The sequence below is a fragment of the Urocitellus parryii genome, chromosome 7 (assembly GCF_045843805.1).
Source record: "Urocitellus parryii isolate mUroPar1 chromosome 7, mUroPar1.hap1, whole genome shotgun sequence".
Taxonomy (NCBI): domain Eukaryota; kingdom Metazoa; phylum Chordata; class Mammalia; order Rodentia; family Sciuridae; genus Urocitellus; species Urocitellus parryii.
Window position 1 is genome coordinate 159,413,460 of NC_135537.1, and position 16,880 is coordinate 159,430,339.

A 16,880-nucleotide genomic window follows, 5' to 3' on the forward strand; every position below is an offset into this window, starting at 1 on the left:
TCCCTGTCCCAAAGAATGGCTCTCTCCTACCCAGACCCCTCCTAGGAGCCAAGTTCACAACCCAAACTACAAAAGGCAACAAGGACCCTAGAGGGGATTAAAGCCATCAGCATGTAACTGGCAGATGCAGCTTCAAAAGTTAAGTCAGTGAATCAAACCATTTTGGTTTTCTATATGTTTCAAAGAATTTAAAAAATATATATCCTAAAGAGATGGTCCTTTCATAAAAAATATACATGTTGTGCACACACAAGTTAGAGCACAGAAGCGTCTTTTTAAAAAGTCGCTTTTTCTCAAAACCATCCAGATATCCCGAGTGCTTCTCAGGATAGCTTGTTGTCTTCCCAAGGATTGGGGGAAAGGAGGTGCCCTAAGACCTGATCTTCAGGTCACAGAAGGGCACGCCAAGACAGATCTGCCTCCAGCTAAACCTTAACCCCCTAGCCAAATTCCTTTTGCTTTCTGGTAGCCTAACTTCCACAATTTTCCTGCTGGGCAAACATCAGCGATGAGTGGAGCCTTGCCTAATCCAAGTAAGTTTTCTGGTCCCCTGCCACACTTCCTGGTCTCTTCTGGGAGCTCAACCAGCCAAGCCAAAGGAAAAGGACTCGAACTTCCAAGGTATGAAGGGAGCAGGCCCCCCAAGGAACTGAACACTGCAACAATCACATTTCAGGTACTGTGGGATTTTTCTTTTTCCTGATGATCATTTGAACCAGATATCAAAGCATGCTTGCTGCTAGAAATCAGCTTTAAATCACTAAATGGCCGAAGTCTGAATCTTATCTGCTTCATTTGGGGACAAAGAATACAGAGCCAGAGATGGAAAGCTGGGAGACCCTTTTTGTGGTTGGGACAGGTGGGAGGCTTAATTCTGTAATCCTGATCTCATCCCTAAATGCTTTCTTGCTTCTCTTCTTTTGGGCCTAGAGTTCTGGGGGCTATGAAGGGATTTCATGTTGACAAAAGTGATCAGACCTTAAGCAAGGCAGGAAATTGTCCCAATCACCTGTCTCCATTTCCCTTGTCTCTCTTGGCCACCCACCACCCTAAATCAAGTATTCCCTAAGTATATGGGTCCACTTTTTGAATCAATCTAAAGATAGGGAGTGGGGGTGGGACAGCCATCTGAGGATCTGTTTGCCCCTTGGTCTATGAACATACTCTAAGAAGAATAGCAAGTTGGGATGGAAATGAATCAACAATTAACAACAACAACAACAACAAAAATTGTATATGACAAACCAGATGGACCTCTCTGAGGGTGAGAGGGTGGCCTTGTCTTTCTCCCATGAACGGAATCTTGGCTCCCATATTTTTAGACAGAGAAATATAGATTTTTTTAAAGGGCTGGTTTTTTTTTTTTCGTTTTTTTATCTTTTTCTTTTTTTTTCTTTTTTTTTTTAAGTTATTTTTCTCTCCTCGATAAAACGGAGGCAATATTTTAAAATATCACAACAGTACCACAGGTGGGAAAACCGGCTGGGAGGCCGTCTAACCGAAGGCAGGAAGAGAGGAGCCCAAAGGCTTGCAGGTAGGTGGACACTGCTGTTTTGCCCCAAGGGACCCAGGGCTCCGGGAGGCCTTTGAATCCTGTCAGGCAGGATGTTTCAGCAGGGGATCCCAAGTCCAGAGCTGGGCAAGGCTCTGGACTCTGCTCCTTGGGGCTGTCCAACCAGGGCCCTTCCCTCTCCACTCCCAGCCTCCTACCAAGGGTCCAGTCCCTGCCGCCTTTCCCACAGGGCCTGTTCTCCATAGGGAGTTGCTAAAGGTTACTGGCTCATGTTGTAAGAAATTATGAAACATAACTTTCTCATTTTTCTCTTTCATTAAAAAAATAAAATATTCAAGACTATCAGCTTCTCTTTTGCTTTGCTCTTCTTTTTTATATAAAATATCAGCAAGCCGCAAAGAAAAAAAAAATCAAAAAAAAATAATTAAAAAATGGGGTTCAGGGGAACAAAAAGGAAAATAATTGCTGAGGTAACTTCATACCTTGAGGTAGTTTACTTCGCACACGGCATTGCCTGACTCCACCCACGCGTCATGGTTGTCCTGTTGTCACTGTTGTTGCAATGTCGGAAGGAGGGAAACTCCGTGTGCATGGGATTCTCCACATGCAGAGAGGCCTTCCTTCCTTCCCAGCACACTTGATAGTATTGTCCAGGGTAGCTAAAGTGCATCACCTGGCTAATCTGAACTGACAATCAATATAGTATTACGAGGGGAGGCCTAACCTCATTCAACTGATGGCTGCTGTTCTCCACAAGGGCTGAACTTCCAACGGGATCTTTTTGAGCCTGGTAAATTAATAAATTATGCTTATTTATCCCTTTTGTAAATTATGCTGCTGGTATTCTGAATTTTGTTTTTAGGCACACCATTCATCATAATAATTCATGGAGTCAGAAGCCGTCAGTTAAATACTCCTCTAGAATAAAACAGAAGCAAATAATCTCCAATTTCCTGATTTTACCAGATGATGGACTTTAGCTTTTATCCGGAGCTCAAGGTTGGGTTCCAAGTCCCACCACCACCACTAAGGAAACAGTGCTGTGGTGGGCAATGTCCCACAACCCTTGCCTCTGGGAACCAGCCCTATGGGAGCACATAGGCTGGGGTGAGGGCACCTTTGGGCCACTCAAGTCCTCCATGAAACTGAGACTTTATCAAGGGGAGTCCCCTTCCCAGTGCTCATATCCAATCATTAAAATAGACTTTAAAAAAAAATATATAAAAATCCGCCTGAGAGTGATGGGAATCAGGGACAGTGGTAAGGCCCTCCCTGCTGAGTGTTCAGTGCCACCCATGTGCACCTGGACATGATGGGGGACCCATAGGGTTTGGGGGATGTAAATGTGGGGGAGGCCCAACAGCCTGAGGGGGGAATTTCAATTGTGCCAAATTTTTAAGATGATGATCTGGAATAGACCAGTCACAAGAGAATTTTTCTCTTTTTTTCCTTTCATTATGGTACTGGGGATGGAACTACACAGGCTAGGCAACTGCTCTACCATTGAGCTGCATCCCCAGCCCAAGGGTACTTCCTTTTAAACGTGGATTACTATGTATTTAATCATCTCTTTCCCTGCCCCTACCCCTTCTTTAATTCTTTGCTGTTCCCTATTGGTTGGTTAGGGAGGGTTTGGAATCAAGCTACAGATGAAGATGTGTCTTCTCTACACGGTCAATAAAGTAATGCATTAGTTCCCATTTTCCTGGTAGTAGTTAAAGCAGTGTAACTATAGGAAAAGGTAGTGTCAGGGCATGAGAATGGAAGTATGGAAGAAAGAAAGATTTTTGGGTCAAGAAACAAACCATCCTTTGAGGTTTTTATAAACCTGCAGGAAACTTTATTTCTCTTCCCCACTGGAGACTGAACCATCCTCTTGGTGGGATTTGGAGAACTTCCTTAAACAATCCACGTTTAAAAGCACCCTGAGCTAGAATTTGAATGGTGACACCCCAAGGTGTGGTGGGCCTGGCTGGGCTGGTCAGTCAGGGGTTTGGGACGGAGAGATCAGGATTCCTCACCAGAACATCCTTTTCAAGCAAGTGGGCAAACCTGATCTCCAGCCCAGCCCCGAGGTCCCTGATTCCCATTCATTCTCAGGCCTGCCGGGAGAGCGCACTCCCCAGTTCTGCCCGGCATCCTGAAGCAAACGGGACTGGAAGGCGCTGGTCACTTCCTCCGTGCTTGGGCTTGGTTGCTCTGTCCCTTCTGGTGCTGTTGCTTAACTTGGGCCAGGATGTCTCGGATCTTCCGCTGAGCCATCTGCAGCAAGAAGAGGAGAGCGAGTGGGATGAGGACCAACGAGGGGACAGATTCTAGGACTTATTAGAATATGTAGAAGACTGAGGATCTAGGTAACCTCAAGTTTCTCTGCATCCAAGTGAGCCTCCTCTGGGCAAAATAGAAAGTAAGCGGGGACAGAGAGGTGGGCACAGAAGGGAGCAGAGACACAGCGGAAATCTATTAATTAATTAATTAATTACACTGGGGAAAAAATGTGGAATTCACTAGTAACGAGTTCAGATTCCATCAGGCTTGGCCTGATGTTTTAAGTATTTCATTTAATCCTCAAGCAGATCAACTGAAACTGCTGCAATATTTAATACACCCCGGTGGTATACATCCTTAGATCTACCCTCATTTCCTTGTTGGTAAAATCAAACTGTTATAGGGATTAAATCAGTTAATATATAAAAACCATGATACAATGCTGGGTGTGTATCCTAAGTACCCACAAATTTTAGCAAATTATTCCTGTGGATCTTACCAATACTTCTCCCAGGATTATAACAGAGTAGGCTGCTAATCCAGGTAACAGAGCAGAGAGGCTATGTGGGGCCTGAACTCAGTTTTCAATGCTGCACCAACTATGCTCAGAGGTAAGGGGACAGTTTTGCCTTGGATTGTGACAACCTGCTGGAACTGTGTTCAGTGGTCTCAGAGTCCTTATTCTTAGGTCTAACACGCAGAGCATTTCAGATTTTTTGAACTACGCTGTCAGTCACCCTATCCTTGCCTTGTTGAGGCCCCAGTAAAGTTTGAAGCTGAGATTGGCCTTGTTTCTAGGCTCTGATGTCAACCCCAGACCAGGGAAGGGCAGGGATGAGGAGCTCCAAGAAAAGGATGGGAGGGTGGAAGATCAGGAACCAGGGAGGAAGGGGTCATGGCCATCATTTCTCTGGTTCCGGCCCCTGCAGCCCTTCTGAGATTGGGGAGCACCGGATGTACCTGGCTGGCATAGAAATGCCCGATGATCTTAACGATAACTTGATCATTTTCATCAGGCGTCTGGTCCCTCGGCACTACCACCTCAGCGGCTGTCAGATTCTGCAACTCATTCACCTGGGGGTGGCCAGAAAAGAGCTCAGGATGCTATCAAGAAAGCATGAGTGGGGAGCTGGGGTGTAGTTCAGAGGTAGAGGACTTGCCTAGCATGCACAAGACCCTGGGTTCCATCACCAGCACCATATACACATAAAAGTATGGGTGGGACTGGAGCAAGACTACCACCAGGGAAATAGAACTGGGGAAATAGAACTGGAGCAAGAGATATGGGCTGAGGTTGTGGCTCAGCCACAGAGCGCTCGCCTAGTGCTTGAGAGACCCTGGGTTCAATCCTCAGCACCACATAAAAAAAAAGGTAATGAGAACTACAACTAAGAAATAAATATTCAAAAAAGAGAGATAAGAGGTACTAACAGGGAGTCAGGCATAGAACTTCAAGCAGAAGGGCAAATGGGCGTCCTGAATTGAGCAAAACAGGGGAACAGGAGGCCAGAGAGGCCCTGTTGGATTTGGACTCCAAAGCCCAAAGCCTTCAACTTGGCCCTTAGGGCTCACCGTTTTGCCGCCTTTGCCAATGACACGACCAGCAGCCGAGGCTGGCACCCGGATATGTGTCTCCAGCTTTACTTCTTCCTTAGGACCAAAGAAGTTTTCTTCCTTGAGTTTTCCATATATTCTCCCCTGAGCCTGGGGAGAGGAGGTCATTGTTAATCAGCAGGTCATATATCTGTTGACTAAAGTGAAGAGTGGTAAACACCGAATTTAACCCCACACTCCAGTCCGTCCTTTTCCGCTCTTTGGCAGGTGGTGTGAAAGGCCCCATTTGGAAACCAGTCAAGGTCCCCTCCGCCTAGCTCCAACACTGCAGGTCCTGGAGCATTATTACGAATTGTGAGTAACTGAAAATACGTCTAGGAGGATTGTAACTCACCAGCTCCAAAGCAGACCTATAAGACCTGGGAGGACTGCATTTATTTGGATGTGGCAAGACTAGCACATCAAGGCCTTTAAAGGCAAATCATCAAGTCAAGCAGAGGGCAGCCCTGCCTGGCCCTAGAAAGCTGGCCCAGTTCTCCATGCTCATGTAGGTCAGGTTAAGCTATCTGGCCTTCTGATCACAAGCTCAACAACCTACAGATATGGTGGACACTAGGGAATTGGCATCGAATGCCAAGACCTCAGATTTCATTCTCTCTAATTCCTGTATGAACCTGCAGGAACTGGAGGGGGAAGTAGAAGTCGACATGAAAAAGAAGTTCAATGTCACTTTGAAAGCAGCATCCTGCTGCAGAGAGTGAAAGATGTGACAAGAATGTGACAGCTATCAGAAGCTGCTCCAGGCTTTCTCTTGCACACATCAGGTTCCCGACCTCAATTCCCCCTGTAAATCAGTTTGGAAAAACAATGTAAATCCAAACCTTGAATTGGGCCTCTGGGGGTCCGGTGATGATAACCATTCGAACTTTGGAGTCAGGTGTTTCTGGTGGAGCAATCTAAAAAAACCAAACAGCAAAGAGAGACCCTCTAGAGGGAGACTCCTACCATCTCTACATCCTCCGGATCCCTTCCCTACCACACTCGCTTCCACTGTCCATGCCGAGAACTGGGAAAGGGAAGAACCTGAAGCCCAAGTCACTGCCCAGGTGCACCCAGGTGCACCCAAACTGTGACAAGGACACAGGTGGTCAGTTACAAGGTCCTGCTGGGTGACATTTTCTCACTAAGTTTTCCTGGCCCTCCCCACTTAGCCTGTAGTGGAGTTTCACTGTAAACTGCTGAGGCAGAGACACAAGGTGAGATGACCAATGGCAGAAGGACAGTGACGCACCTCCACAGGGAACAATCACAGCTTCTCCCCAAAGATTCAAAGACCTCTCATCACTTGGAATTTGGGTTTGTGAAATTAATAGCACCTTTGCTTCATGAGGACACATTCTCCTTCTCTCCCCTCTACTCCAGATCCAGGGAAGGTCAAAGACAAATAAAATTCACTTAGTGTTACTGTAGCAGAGAGTGAGCCGGGGTTCTAACTGTATGGTTTCCTTGTGTACTGATGAGGAAAGGCAGGCTCCCTGTGGGGCTACTTTCACACTGAAGTCCTGCTCTCATCCAGTCTGAAAACCCAGAAGCACTGAATGCAGGCCACAAAGGACACAGCAAGGTCAGAAGTAATGAAAATTGGGGGAGGTTGTGGCTCAGTGGAAGAGCGCTCGCCTGGCATGCATGAGGCACTGGGTTCGATCCTCAGCACCACATAAAAATAAACAAACAAAATAAAGACATGTTGTCCATATACAACTACAAAAAATAAAATAAAATAAGGTTATTGTGTCCATCTACAACTAAAAAAAAAGATGTAAAGAAGATTGCAGTCGGGGGAGGGGGGCTGGCAGCACAGGTCCCTAACTAGAGATGCAGATTTCTCCAAAGCATATGGGAATCTGGAACAAACATCCCAGGAACTGGAGGAACACAGAGCAAATCACCTTGATGGAGGCACTGGCAAATCTGGAAAGTTGCTTGATGTGCTGTCCCTTCTTGCCGATGATGGCACCCACCGCCTGGGCGGGAATGAACACCTGCACCATCTCCTGCTCTGGAGCCTGCTGTAGGACAAGGACTTCTTACCAAGGGCCTGAGGGAAGGACCCAGGGGGTTCCTCCATTCCCCTGCCTTGCAGCCTCAAGAAAGAGGAAGTGCAGGTACCCAGCAGTACCCCTGTGCTGCTGATGCATGCATGAGCCTTTAGCTCATCCTAAGCCCAGCAGGGCCAAAGGTGAGAGGCTGAGTAAGAGTGAGGAAAAGTGTTGAGCATCCAGGTAGCAAGCTCTGCTGGGCTCAACACAGTTAGCATTCTGGAGTCAGAGCCCAAGGCTGGGAGCAATGCACAGGAGGGCCATCTCAGAGACCTCCCATCCTTCTCCCGAGTACAGGGAGTTGGGCCTCTTAAGGTAGACCACCCACAAGACTGGAGTCCCTGAGATAAGACCTTCCACTTACCATAAAGGAGCTGTAGGGAGCAGCACCAGTAACACTGCTGGGAGGTGGCGGGACTGCACTGGACGAGGCTGGGAAAAGCCCGACGGCGGCCAAGTTAAGGCCAGGGATGAGGTGAGACTGCAGCTGGGGAAAGAAGGTAGGGAGCAGGTCAGCTGAGAGCCCAGTAGTCCCTTGCCTGTGACCCTGGCTGGTAAAGGTCAAACAACCCCAGAGGAAGTGGGCCAAAACCTTGAGAACTACATGCTTTTGCATAAAAACCTGCCTGACCTAGTGGTTTTCCTGTATTCTCACACTACACATCTGTGGAATTGTTAGTGAGGTCATGTCCTCACTGGACTAAGAGCCAGCACCTCCAACCTGAGGAGCCAACCAGCCCTGGATGTCAGTGGCCTTTCCTCTATGGTGGGTTCATCCACTCTAGTGGAGACCGACCAGACTCATAATGCAGTAATCTAATGTTCAGCAGGGCAACAGAGCTCCCTCTGACTTCTAGAACTCAGTGGTTCTGTCATATACCACTTCCACCCACATTTTCTTTTCTCTGTACTGGGGATTTAACCCAGGGGCAATGAACCACAAAGCTACATTCTCCGCCTCTTTTTAAAATTTTGACAAGTAGAGCATCCCTAAATTGCTGAGGCTACTCTTGAGCTTGTGATCCTCCTGACTCAGCATCCCAAGTCACTGGGATTATAGGTCACTGCACCTGCCTGCACTCTTCTTTTAAAAATCAGATGAAAAATATGAAACCCTCTCTCCACTAAAGTGCACATGACCACAAAGTTTACAGGAGGTTCATTCACAGCCACCTAGCCCAAGACTGAATCTCAACTATAGGAATCTATGACACTCAAGACTGGATTCTCCACGCCAACCTAGGAAACAGATGAAAAGTCCCTGTTAATTAAATGTGGTGAAGTTATTTCTGAGGCTGAAAATGTTGCTCAGTGGCAGAGTACTTGCTTCAGGTTCTGCCCTTCCTTGCCTGGATTTCATTCCCAGCATTGCGGGGGGGGGGGGGGGGGCATTTCTGATGAGTTCATGTCCAAAAAACAGAAAGTGATGCTCCAAGGCCTTACAGCACAGGATGCATGTGACTGTCACCTTCCTGTCCATGGCCAGGAAAGAGAATACAAAGGAGCAACACCTAATACTCACGCTCATGGCGGCCACGTCATTCTCATAAGCCTCCCGAACTTTCTTCATGATTTCCTGCTCAGCCCTGCAGCAGTTCTCAATGGCCCCCTTCACAGTGATGGTTCTCTCCGGGTTGTAGAGGGTGAGGTCCTGCAGCCTGGAGAAAAAAACAGAGTGGTCTCAGGCTTTCACTAGCAGCCCAGGACCTGGCAGGGGATGAGACCCAGAGACCACCCAAGTCCCAAGTCTCCCACTTCTGTCATCTGTGTGACTTATGGCAAGTAAATCTCCATTTCCAGCCTTCAGGGCCCTGATTTTGTAACAGAGACAGAGGTTCAGGGAGATGAGATTGCTCCACTGATACCCTTCTGCCAGAAGGGAGCCCATCCTGGGCAGGTTCCAGTCACCAGCCAACCCCAGCCAAGACTAGAACCTGGCCCCAACCTGTTAAGTCTCCAAGATGGCTGGAGGCAATGTTTTTTTGGAAGATAGCAATTACACTGCCCACAGGCTAGTAACTGAAGGAATGAGGAGACTTGGTACTTGCATAAAGGTAATCCACCCCTTAACTGGTTCTTCCAGGGAAGCTGCCCACAACTTCTTATGGGGATAGGAGGCCTCCCCATAAACAGGAAAGTGGGGGCTGCCTTACGAGGAGATGGTGATTTTCGTCTCTGTGTCCTGCTCCACTTTCTTCAGGTTCCGCCCTTCCTTGCCAATGAGACGTCCCACAAAGTTATTATGGGCCAGGATCTTTAGTGGGACTTCATCAGCCCTGGGGAAGAAGCAGAGGTCAAGAGTTCTTTTGGTGGTGGTCATCATGCCACCCCCAATATGGGGCTTCTAGGACAAGCCACAAGACAAAAAGTGTTGGAAGGTTATAAAAATCAGCAGGTCAGTGGTTACTTAGGAATAGAGAATTGGAAGAGGAGGACAGCGCAAAGGAACTCGGGGGCAAAGGCTTTATGTTAACTGTGATGATGGTTTTAATTGGTATAATACATATAAATAATAAAACTCAAACTGTATCTATTTTTTTAAAAAAATAGATATCATTAAGTGCTAGGGTTGGCTCAGTGGTAGAGCGCTTGCCTAGCACGTACGCAACACTAGGTTCCATCCTCAGCACGGCATAAAAATAGATAAATAAAATTTATAAAGCAGGGCTGGCACGGTGGCACACACCTGTAATCCCAGGGACGCTGGAGGCTGAGAGGCAGGAGGATCAAAGCCAGCCTCAGCAATTCAGCAAGGCACTTAGCAATTCAGTGAGACCCTGTCTCTAAAATACAAAATAGGGCTGGGGATGTGGTTCAGTGGTAGAGTGCCCCTGATTCAATACAAGGTACCAGAAAAAAAAAAAGTGTTGCTAGAAACTGAAGATTTGGACTCAGTGACAGAGCACTTGTCTGACATGTGTGAGGAGGCCCCCCTTGGGTTCTAACCATAGTACCACCAAAAAAAAAAAAAAAAAAGTCATGGGGACAAGAAAGTGTGTGTGAGCAGGAGTAAGTTAGCATTCTCTGAAGGCAAGAAAAGCTGGAGCCTTACGTTTTGGTGTCCTTTGCCTCCTTATGCATGATCTCCAAAATCATCTTACAGGCTGAGGAGCAGCCCTCGGGGGTCGAGTGGACGCTGATGGCCTTTTCTGCTGCACCTGCATTCTCCTTCCTATGCACATCAATCCTGAGGACCACAAGGACAAAGCCAGTTAGTTTCCCCCAGTGACAGTGGTCCTTAGGCTCCCCCAGCTCAATCCATCAAAAGCAAAGAACATGCTCTTCTTCCAACAAGGCCAGTCAGGTATAGAACTGAGAAGGGCCAGGAAATGTGGTCAGGCTGTTATTCTGACTCTCTCAGCAGGTGCCGAGGGACAAGTATGTCATCTACAACACTGATGCCAGGGTGGGGTTACCAGGACAGGCTTGTAAAGCTGCATTTCCCCTTGAAATCTGTATATCCCCCTTGAAGCAATGATAAGATACATTGTACCAACAAAAAGTAAGGAAAAACAGGATTTATTATGAATAATGGAATAATGTGACCTTTTCTTTCCCACAGAGCACACTGATCAGCTATAAAAACTAGAGAAAGGTGGTAATTTATGGGAATGTGAGATGGGGGATAATTATAGCCCATATCGCATGGCTCTATCTTTAGCCAGGTCTGACCAGGCCTGTGGCCACCAAGTGGTCATGAAGGCATAAGCAAAGAGCGACTGACTCATCACACTGGCATTTGCTTGAGACTTTCTGTGATACTGTATAGAACCCTTCTTACTAAGAGTGCAGGACCCAGTCACTACCACCAGTGGTATACCCCAGATCCCTTGTCCCCTGCCATCTGCCCACGCTAACCCAGGAGGCAGGACTGGAAGCAAGTGACCCAAGTATCCCAAGCAACTTTAAGAGGAAAATGTTGATGCCCCAGGTTGCTTCCAGGAGGCCTCCTGAGGAAAGAGGGAGTTCCCGCACCTAGCCTCTGTCCCCAGCAAACAGACTCACTTAGACTGCGTTTGTTTTGTGATGTTACGGATAGTGGCACCCTCCTTGCCGATGATGGCACCCACATATTGGGTGGGCACCAGGAGCCGAAGGGGGATGTCCACCTGCTGCTGCTTGGCTGGGGTCCCTGTTGCCACAGGGGAGCCCTGGCGGGGCTGACCACGGGAGCCAAAGCCTCCTCGGCGCCCATTCTCAGGACCCTGAGCTATCTGCTCATCAGGAATGTAGGAGACCTTCAGGGCATGATTCTCCAATTGGTGGCCGTTCAGCTTCATGATGGCTCTGGGAACAGAGGGGAAATCCACTGGTCACTCCAACCTATTGCCAATCACACCAGGAGCCTTCCTTGTTCAGTAGCATTCTACCCAGTTACAGCATGGAACACAGCGAGGAAAGGGAGGTAACCACCTCCCAATACCTCCATCTACTGTTTAAGAAAGCCTTCCAGCTTACATGGTAGAAGACATCAAAAGAATAAATATAGAGATGCCTAATGACATTTTGATGGGATGGCCTTCCACTTACACTATCAGAAGTGGCTTCCAGTACAAGGGAACATACAGTGTTACCAGTCTTAGGAGGAAAACCAAATCATAGGTCTATAAAAGAACCACATATGTGAAGTGGCTTGACAAAGCTGACACCCGCACTTTCTGGATGGAACTCCTACCAGAGAAATGAGGAAACCAAGTACTAACTACTATAAAACCTTGAGATTATAGATGATGAAGCCAAGGCTTAAAAAATGTGTTAATCCTGTCCTGGCTTATCCCAATGATAAGTGAAGATACTCAAATGAGTTAAGACACTACTGGTTTGTGCACTAGGTAATTTCTAACCTAGTCCACACCCTACCTAGTCTAGACCTAAGTCTCATCAGCTGCAAAGTGGAGGTTGTTGCCTGCCCTGTCTATCTTATAACTGTGACCCATTCAGAGTTAATTTGAATATAAGTGCAATCGATGGTCCAAATTCGTCTTTTTGTCTAGGCATATCAAATTACTCTGGTACCATTCTTTATAAAGACTACTTTCCCAATTAATTTTTATAGCATGTCTTTTTAAAAAAGATACTGGTTGGGCTGGGGATGTGGCTCAAGCGGTAGCGCGCTCGCCTGGCATGCGTGCGGCCCGGGTTCGACCCTCAGCACCACATACCAAAGATATTGTGTCTGCGGAGAACTAAAAAAAAAATAAATATTAAAAAAATTTCTCTCTCTCTCTCTCTCTCTCTCCTCTCTCACTCTCTCTTTAAAAAAAAAAGGGGGGGGGCTGGGGATGTGGTTTAAGCGGTAGCGCGCTCGCCTGGCATGCGTGCGGCCTGGGTTCGATCCTCAGCACCACATACCAACAAAGATGTTGTATCCGCCAAATACTAAAAACTAATATTAAAAATTAAAAAAAAAAAAGATACTGGTTGATTCTCAACCTAAATGTTTATTTCTAGATTCCATTGATCTATGTCTATTCTCCTACACATAACTCATTGATTTGATTATCGCAGCTTTGAAGTAAGTTTTTAAATGTGTAAGTTCAAGCTCAAGACTGTCATGGTTATTTTGGGTCTCTTGCTCAATTTAATATCAGCTTTTCAATTTCAGTCAAAATGATATGTCTTACAGGATGCATGTGAGAATCACATGTGAAAGCACATGATAAAATAAGACGCTTTTTTTTACACCAAGTCTGCCACCTTCCGTAGTTAAGAAAATTTGGTGTAAAACCCATTAGTAGAAATCACATTTTGATGTCAATCTATGACGAAGATGCTTTTCTTAAGTATATTAACAGTATAGAATATTTGTGATTTTCTGGTAAAAGGTAACCCAAGACACAGGTCTCACTGAGTTGCTTAGAACCTTGCTATGTTGCTGAAGCTGACTTTGAACCCACGATTCTCCTGCTTCAGCCTCCCAAGTTCCTGGGATTATATAGAAGTGTGCCACCACACCCAGATGTGATACCACCATTCTGACACACAAAACCTCAGCTTGTTAGCAGTTAAAAAAAAAATGCGATCTGGTTACAATGGTTACAGAGAAGCATAACTGCTCAACCATGCTAAGGAGTTAGAAATTGTGGTTGTGATGGGACTGAAAAAAATCCTACAAAAAAGCTTTAAGGAGGCAGCCTCCTGACCATCAGGACAATCAAATGTGAGGTAGGATATCACTGTCACAATCTTTTGAGTCCAGCATTTCCCCTATTCACCACTTGGTGACGCCTTCAACACAAAGAATCCCACATTTCCCTGGGAACCAGTAATCAACCTAATCAGAGCCAAGGGCTTCTCCCAGACTGCCCACCTTTCCTGGAGGGCTTTAGGTTCCTTCCTTCTATGTATTTTTGAGATCAATCCTAAAGACTGCCTGAACCTTTGAGATCCCTGAGGGAATCTGAAGTTGATCAAGTCAATATTGAGAAACACAACTAAGACCCTAGCCTGCCTGGGATTTCCCACATAGCTAGCTCAACACTTTACCCAGACGCGTTGAACTGCCTAGTCAGAGAGATCAGATAACCACTGTCCCACAAAGACACCCCAGTCCCACTGCTAGGGCACTTACTGCCTGGTCTGCTCCCGGTTGGAATAGGTTACGTTCACCACTGCTGTCTCACTCTCGGTGTTCACTGCAAAGACAACCGGACAGCGTTATCAAGGTGATATCTGCAATCCCTACAGATAAACCCCCCCCCCAGCCCAGTTTACCAGGTTTTGAGGTCAAGAAAATATCCAGCTAGCTACTGGAGGTTATGAAAGACTCCACTAAATGGTCGAATTTCTGCCTGAGGCCCCTTCCACCAGAAATACTGGAAAGTTCAAAATAACTTTCTTGCATTCCTCCTCTCCAGAAAAGCAGGAATACACATCAGCAGCTATGCAGAATGGCAAATCCCCACCCCCAACATACACTCACATCTGGATCTGGGAGACAGATTTACCCGTGGAAAGTTAAACTAGTTAAAAATCAAGCACAGAGTGAGATTAGCAATTCAAAGAAGTAAACATCCCAAGGTCTGTTAAGATATGGTTGGGGAACACCCAAATCCATTCTAGAATCCTACAAATCCCCTAGGACACACTCAAAGTGTGTGTCTATACAGCTACATGGATGAACAGGAGTGGATGTTGTAGAGTTTAGAAGAAAATCTGTCTGCACCTTTTCCAGGAGAAGATCTCCTGCCTGGAGTATTCCAACATCTTAGCAGTGAACTAGACACAGTGGGTCATCATAGCCTCCGAACACTGGCCATGAATCCCAGCAAAGTCAATCTTTTGGCTTTCCTTTCCCCCCATGCTTTTTTAACCTTCTGTCTTTTAACCAGTGCCTGCAAATTTGGTTCTTCTAAGGCCAGCTCATCCCTGTGTGGGGTACTGACTAGATAAATGAAGCCTCTGCCCTCTGGACCCTGATAAGGTCACAAAAGATCAGTGCAAATCCCTCTAAACCCCGCTGGCCTTCAGCAATGCTTTCCCAACTCAATGGTGAGGGACATTCTGACTTGACAAACAGAAAGGAACCTCTGCGTTCATGGAGTATACATTCCAGAGAGGCAAAAAACAGTTATAATATAAGCTAAGTGATTATAACCAGTTATAATCACTTTTAGCTTGCCCCTTTCCACAAAGAATACGGAAATCAATATTTAAATCTCAAAGTGACCAACCAGTATTTCTCTATCTAAACACCTCAAGATGCTGAGTACGGTGGCACAAGCCTGCAATCCCAGTGACTTGGCATTTAAAAATCTACTTGGAGGGCTGGGACTGTGGCTCAGTGGTAGTGCACTTGCCTTGCATGTGTGAGGCTCTGGGTTCGATTCTCAGCACCACGTATAAATCAATAAAATAAAGATTTTTCAACAACTAAGGGAAAAATATTTTTAAGGGGCTGGGATTGTGGCTCAGTGGTAGAGTGCTCGCCTAGCACGAGACCCAGGTTCAATCCTCAGCACCACATAAAAATAAAGGCATTGTGCTGTGTCCATCCACACCTAAAAAATAAATATATATATATATATATATATATATATATATATATATATATATATATATATATATATATAATTTTTTTTTTAAATCTATTTGGAGCCAAGCACATGCTTGAACAGATATATGAGATGGGTCTGATCCCTGGTACCAGAAAAATAAATAAAAATAAAGAAAAATTGACCAAAGACATGTAGCTATAAGAGCTTCTGAAGAGAAAAGACCAATTAACAATTTTTTTTTTAAAGAGAGAGGGGGGGGACAGAGAGAGAGAGAGAGAGAGAGAGAGAGAGAGGAGAGAGAGAGAATTTTAACATTTATTTATTTATTCTTATTTTTTCGGCGGACACAACATCTTCGTTTGTATGTGGTGCTGAGGATCGAACCCAGGCTGCACGCATGCTAGGCGATTGCGCTACCGCTTGAGCCACATCCCCAGCCCAACCAATTAACAATTTCAGCCATTACCAAAAAATGGAGCAAACTACAAAATAAACGTGGGGGGGTAGTGGTGAGGGGTAGGGAGGTACTGGGCATTGATCCCAAGGACACTTTACCACTAAGCCTCATCCCCAGCCCTTTCAAAATTTTTTATTTTGAGACAGGGTCTCACTAAGGTGCTTAGAGCCTCACTAAACTGCAGAGAATGCCCTGAAACTTGTGATCCTCCTGCTTCAGCCTCCCAATAAGAGGCTGGAATTACAGGCAAGGGCCTCCTGTGAAAGTTAAAAAAACTTTTAAAATAAAAAGGCTGCAAGCCAGGCAAGGTGGTACACTTTTATAACCCCAGAAACTCAGGAGGCTAGGCAGAGGATCACAAGTTTGAGACAAGCCTCAGAAACTTAGCAAGACCCAATCTCAAAATAAAAATTAAACAAGACCCAGTCTCAAAAATTAAAAAGAGGTATAGCTGGGTAGTAAAATGCCCTTGGGTTCAATCCCCAAAAACCCCAGCAGAAAATAAATTAGATAAATAGATAGAAGACAGAAGAGACAGAAGAAAAAACCTGGGTCCAGGAATAAGTGGTAGAGCTAAAAGGGGGCTTGGTTTCCTAGTCCCCATGCCAGCCAATCTCCCTCTACATCCCATTCTACCTGGATCTTCCTGATGTACTTATTTTTATCACGGAATGGCAATCAGAGCAGGTCCCCAACTCCTCAGACACCCACCTCTCACCCTGACCCATCTTACCTTGCTCACAGTTCTCTACTGTTCCATACTGAGCCAACAGACTATCCAGTACCTAGGAACATGGAGAAGGTGAGAGAAGGGTGAGAATCCAAGCCAGGATCCCACTCACCCCAAAAGGCCAGAGCACAGGCAGAGCCATACACAAGGACTGGGTATTACTGCCTTGTAGACTAACAATGATGGTGGCAGAGAGTATCTTTGAAGAGATGTACTGAAGCTCTGCCGTGAAAGCTTTTTTGGAAGCATATCCAACTACCTG

The 16,880-nt window shown here is 46.0% G+C and overlaps 1 protein-coding gene across 4 annotated transcripts in view; it reads right to left on the reverse strand.

Annotated features, from left to right (window-relative positions):
• Nucleotides 1-3,682: 3,682 nt before the first annotated feature.
• Nucleotides 3,683-16,880, reverse strand: part of Igf2bp1 (insulin like growth factor 2 mRNA binding protein 1) — a 38,499-nt gene continuing 25,301 nt past the window's right edge. The window contains exons 4-15 of one of the 4 annotated variants that reach the window (XM_026387034.2): nucleotides 16,622-16,673; nucleotides 14,006-14,069; nucleotides 11,440-11,721; nucleotides 10,487-10,621; nucleotides 9,588-9,710; nucleotides 8,957-9,092; nucleotides 7,799-7,921; nucleotides 7,285-7,401; nucleotides 6,217-6,291; nucleotides 5,354-5,485; nucleotides 4,742-4,855; nucleotides 3,683-3,775 (exon numbers count right to left, since the gene is read on the reverse strand). In XM_026387034.2, coding sequence (XP_026242819.1) covers nucleotides 3,683-3,775; nucleotides 4,742-4,855; nucleotides 5,354-5,485; nucleotides 6,217-6,291; nucleotides 7,285-7,401; nucleotides 7,799-7,921; nucleotides 8,957-9,092; nucleotides 9,588-9,710; nucleotides 10,487-10,621; nucleotides 11,440-11,721; nucleotides 14,006-14,069; nucleotides 16,622-16,673 — 1,446 coding nt within the window. Of the gene's footprint in view, nucleotides 3,776-4,741; nucleotides 4,856-5,353; nucleotides 5,486-6,216; nucleotides 6,292-7,284; nucleotides 7,405-7,798; nucleotides 7,922-8,956; nucleotides 9,093-9,587; nucleotides 9,711-10,486; nucleotides 10,622-11,439; nucleotides 11,722-14,005; nucleotides 14,070-16,621; nucleotides 16,674-16,880 lie in introns of all 4 variants that reach the window. The other 3 variants (XM_026387033.2, XM_077800898.1, XM_026387035.2) reach the window with 3 other exon arrangements.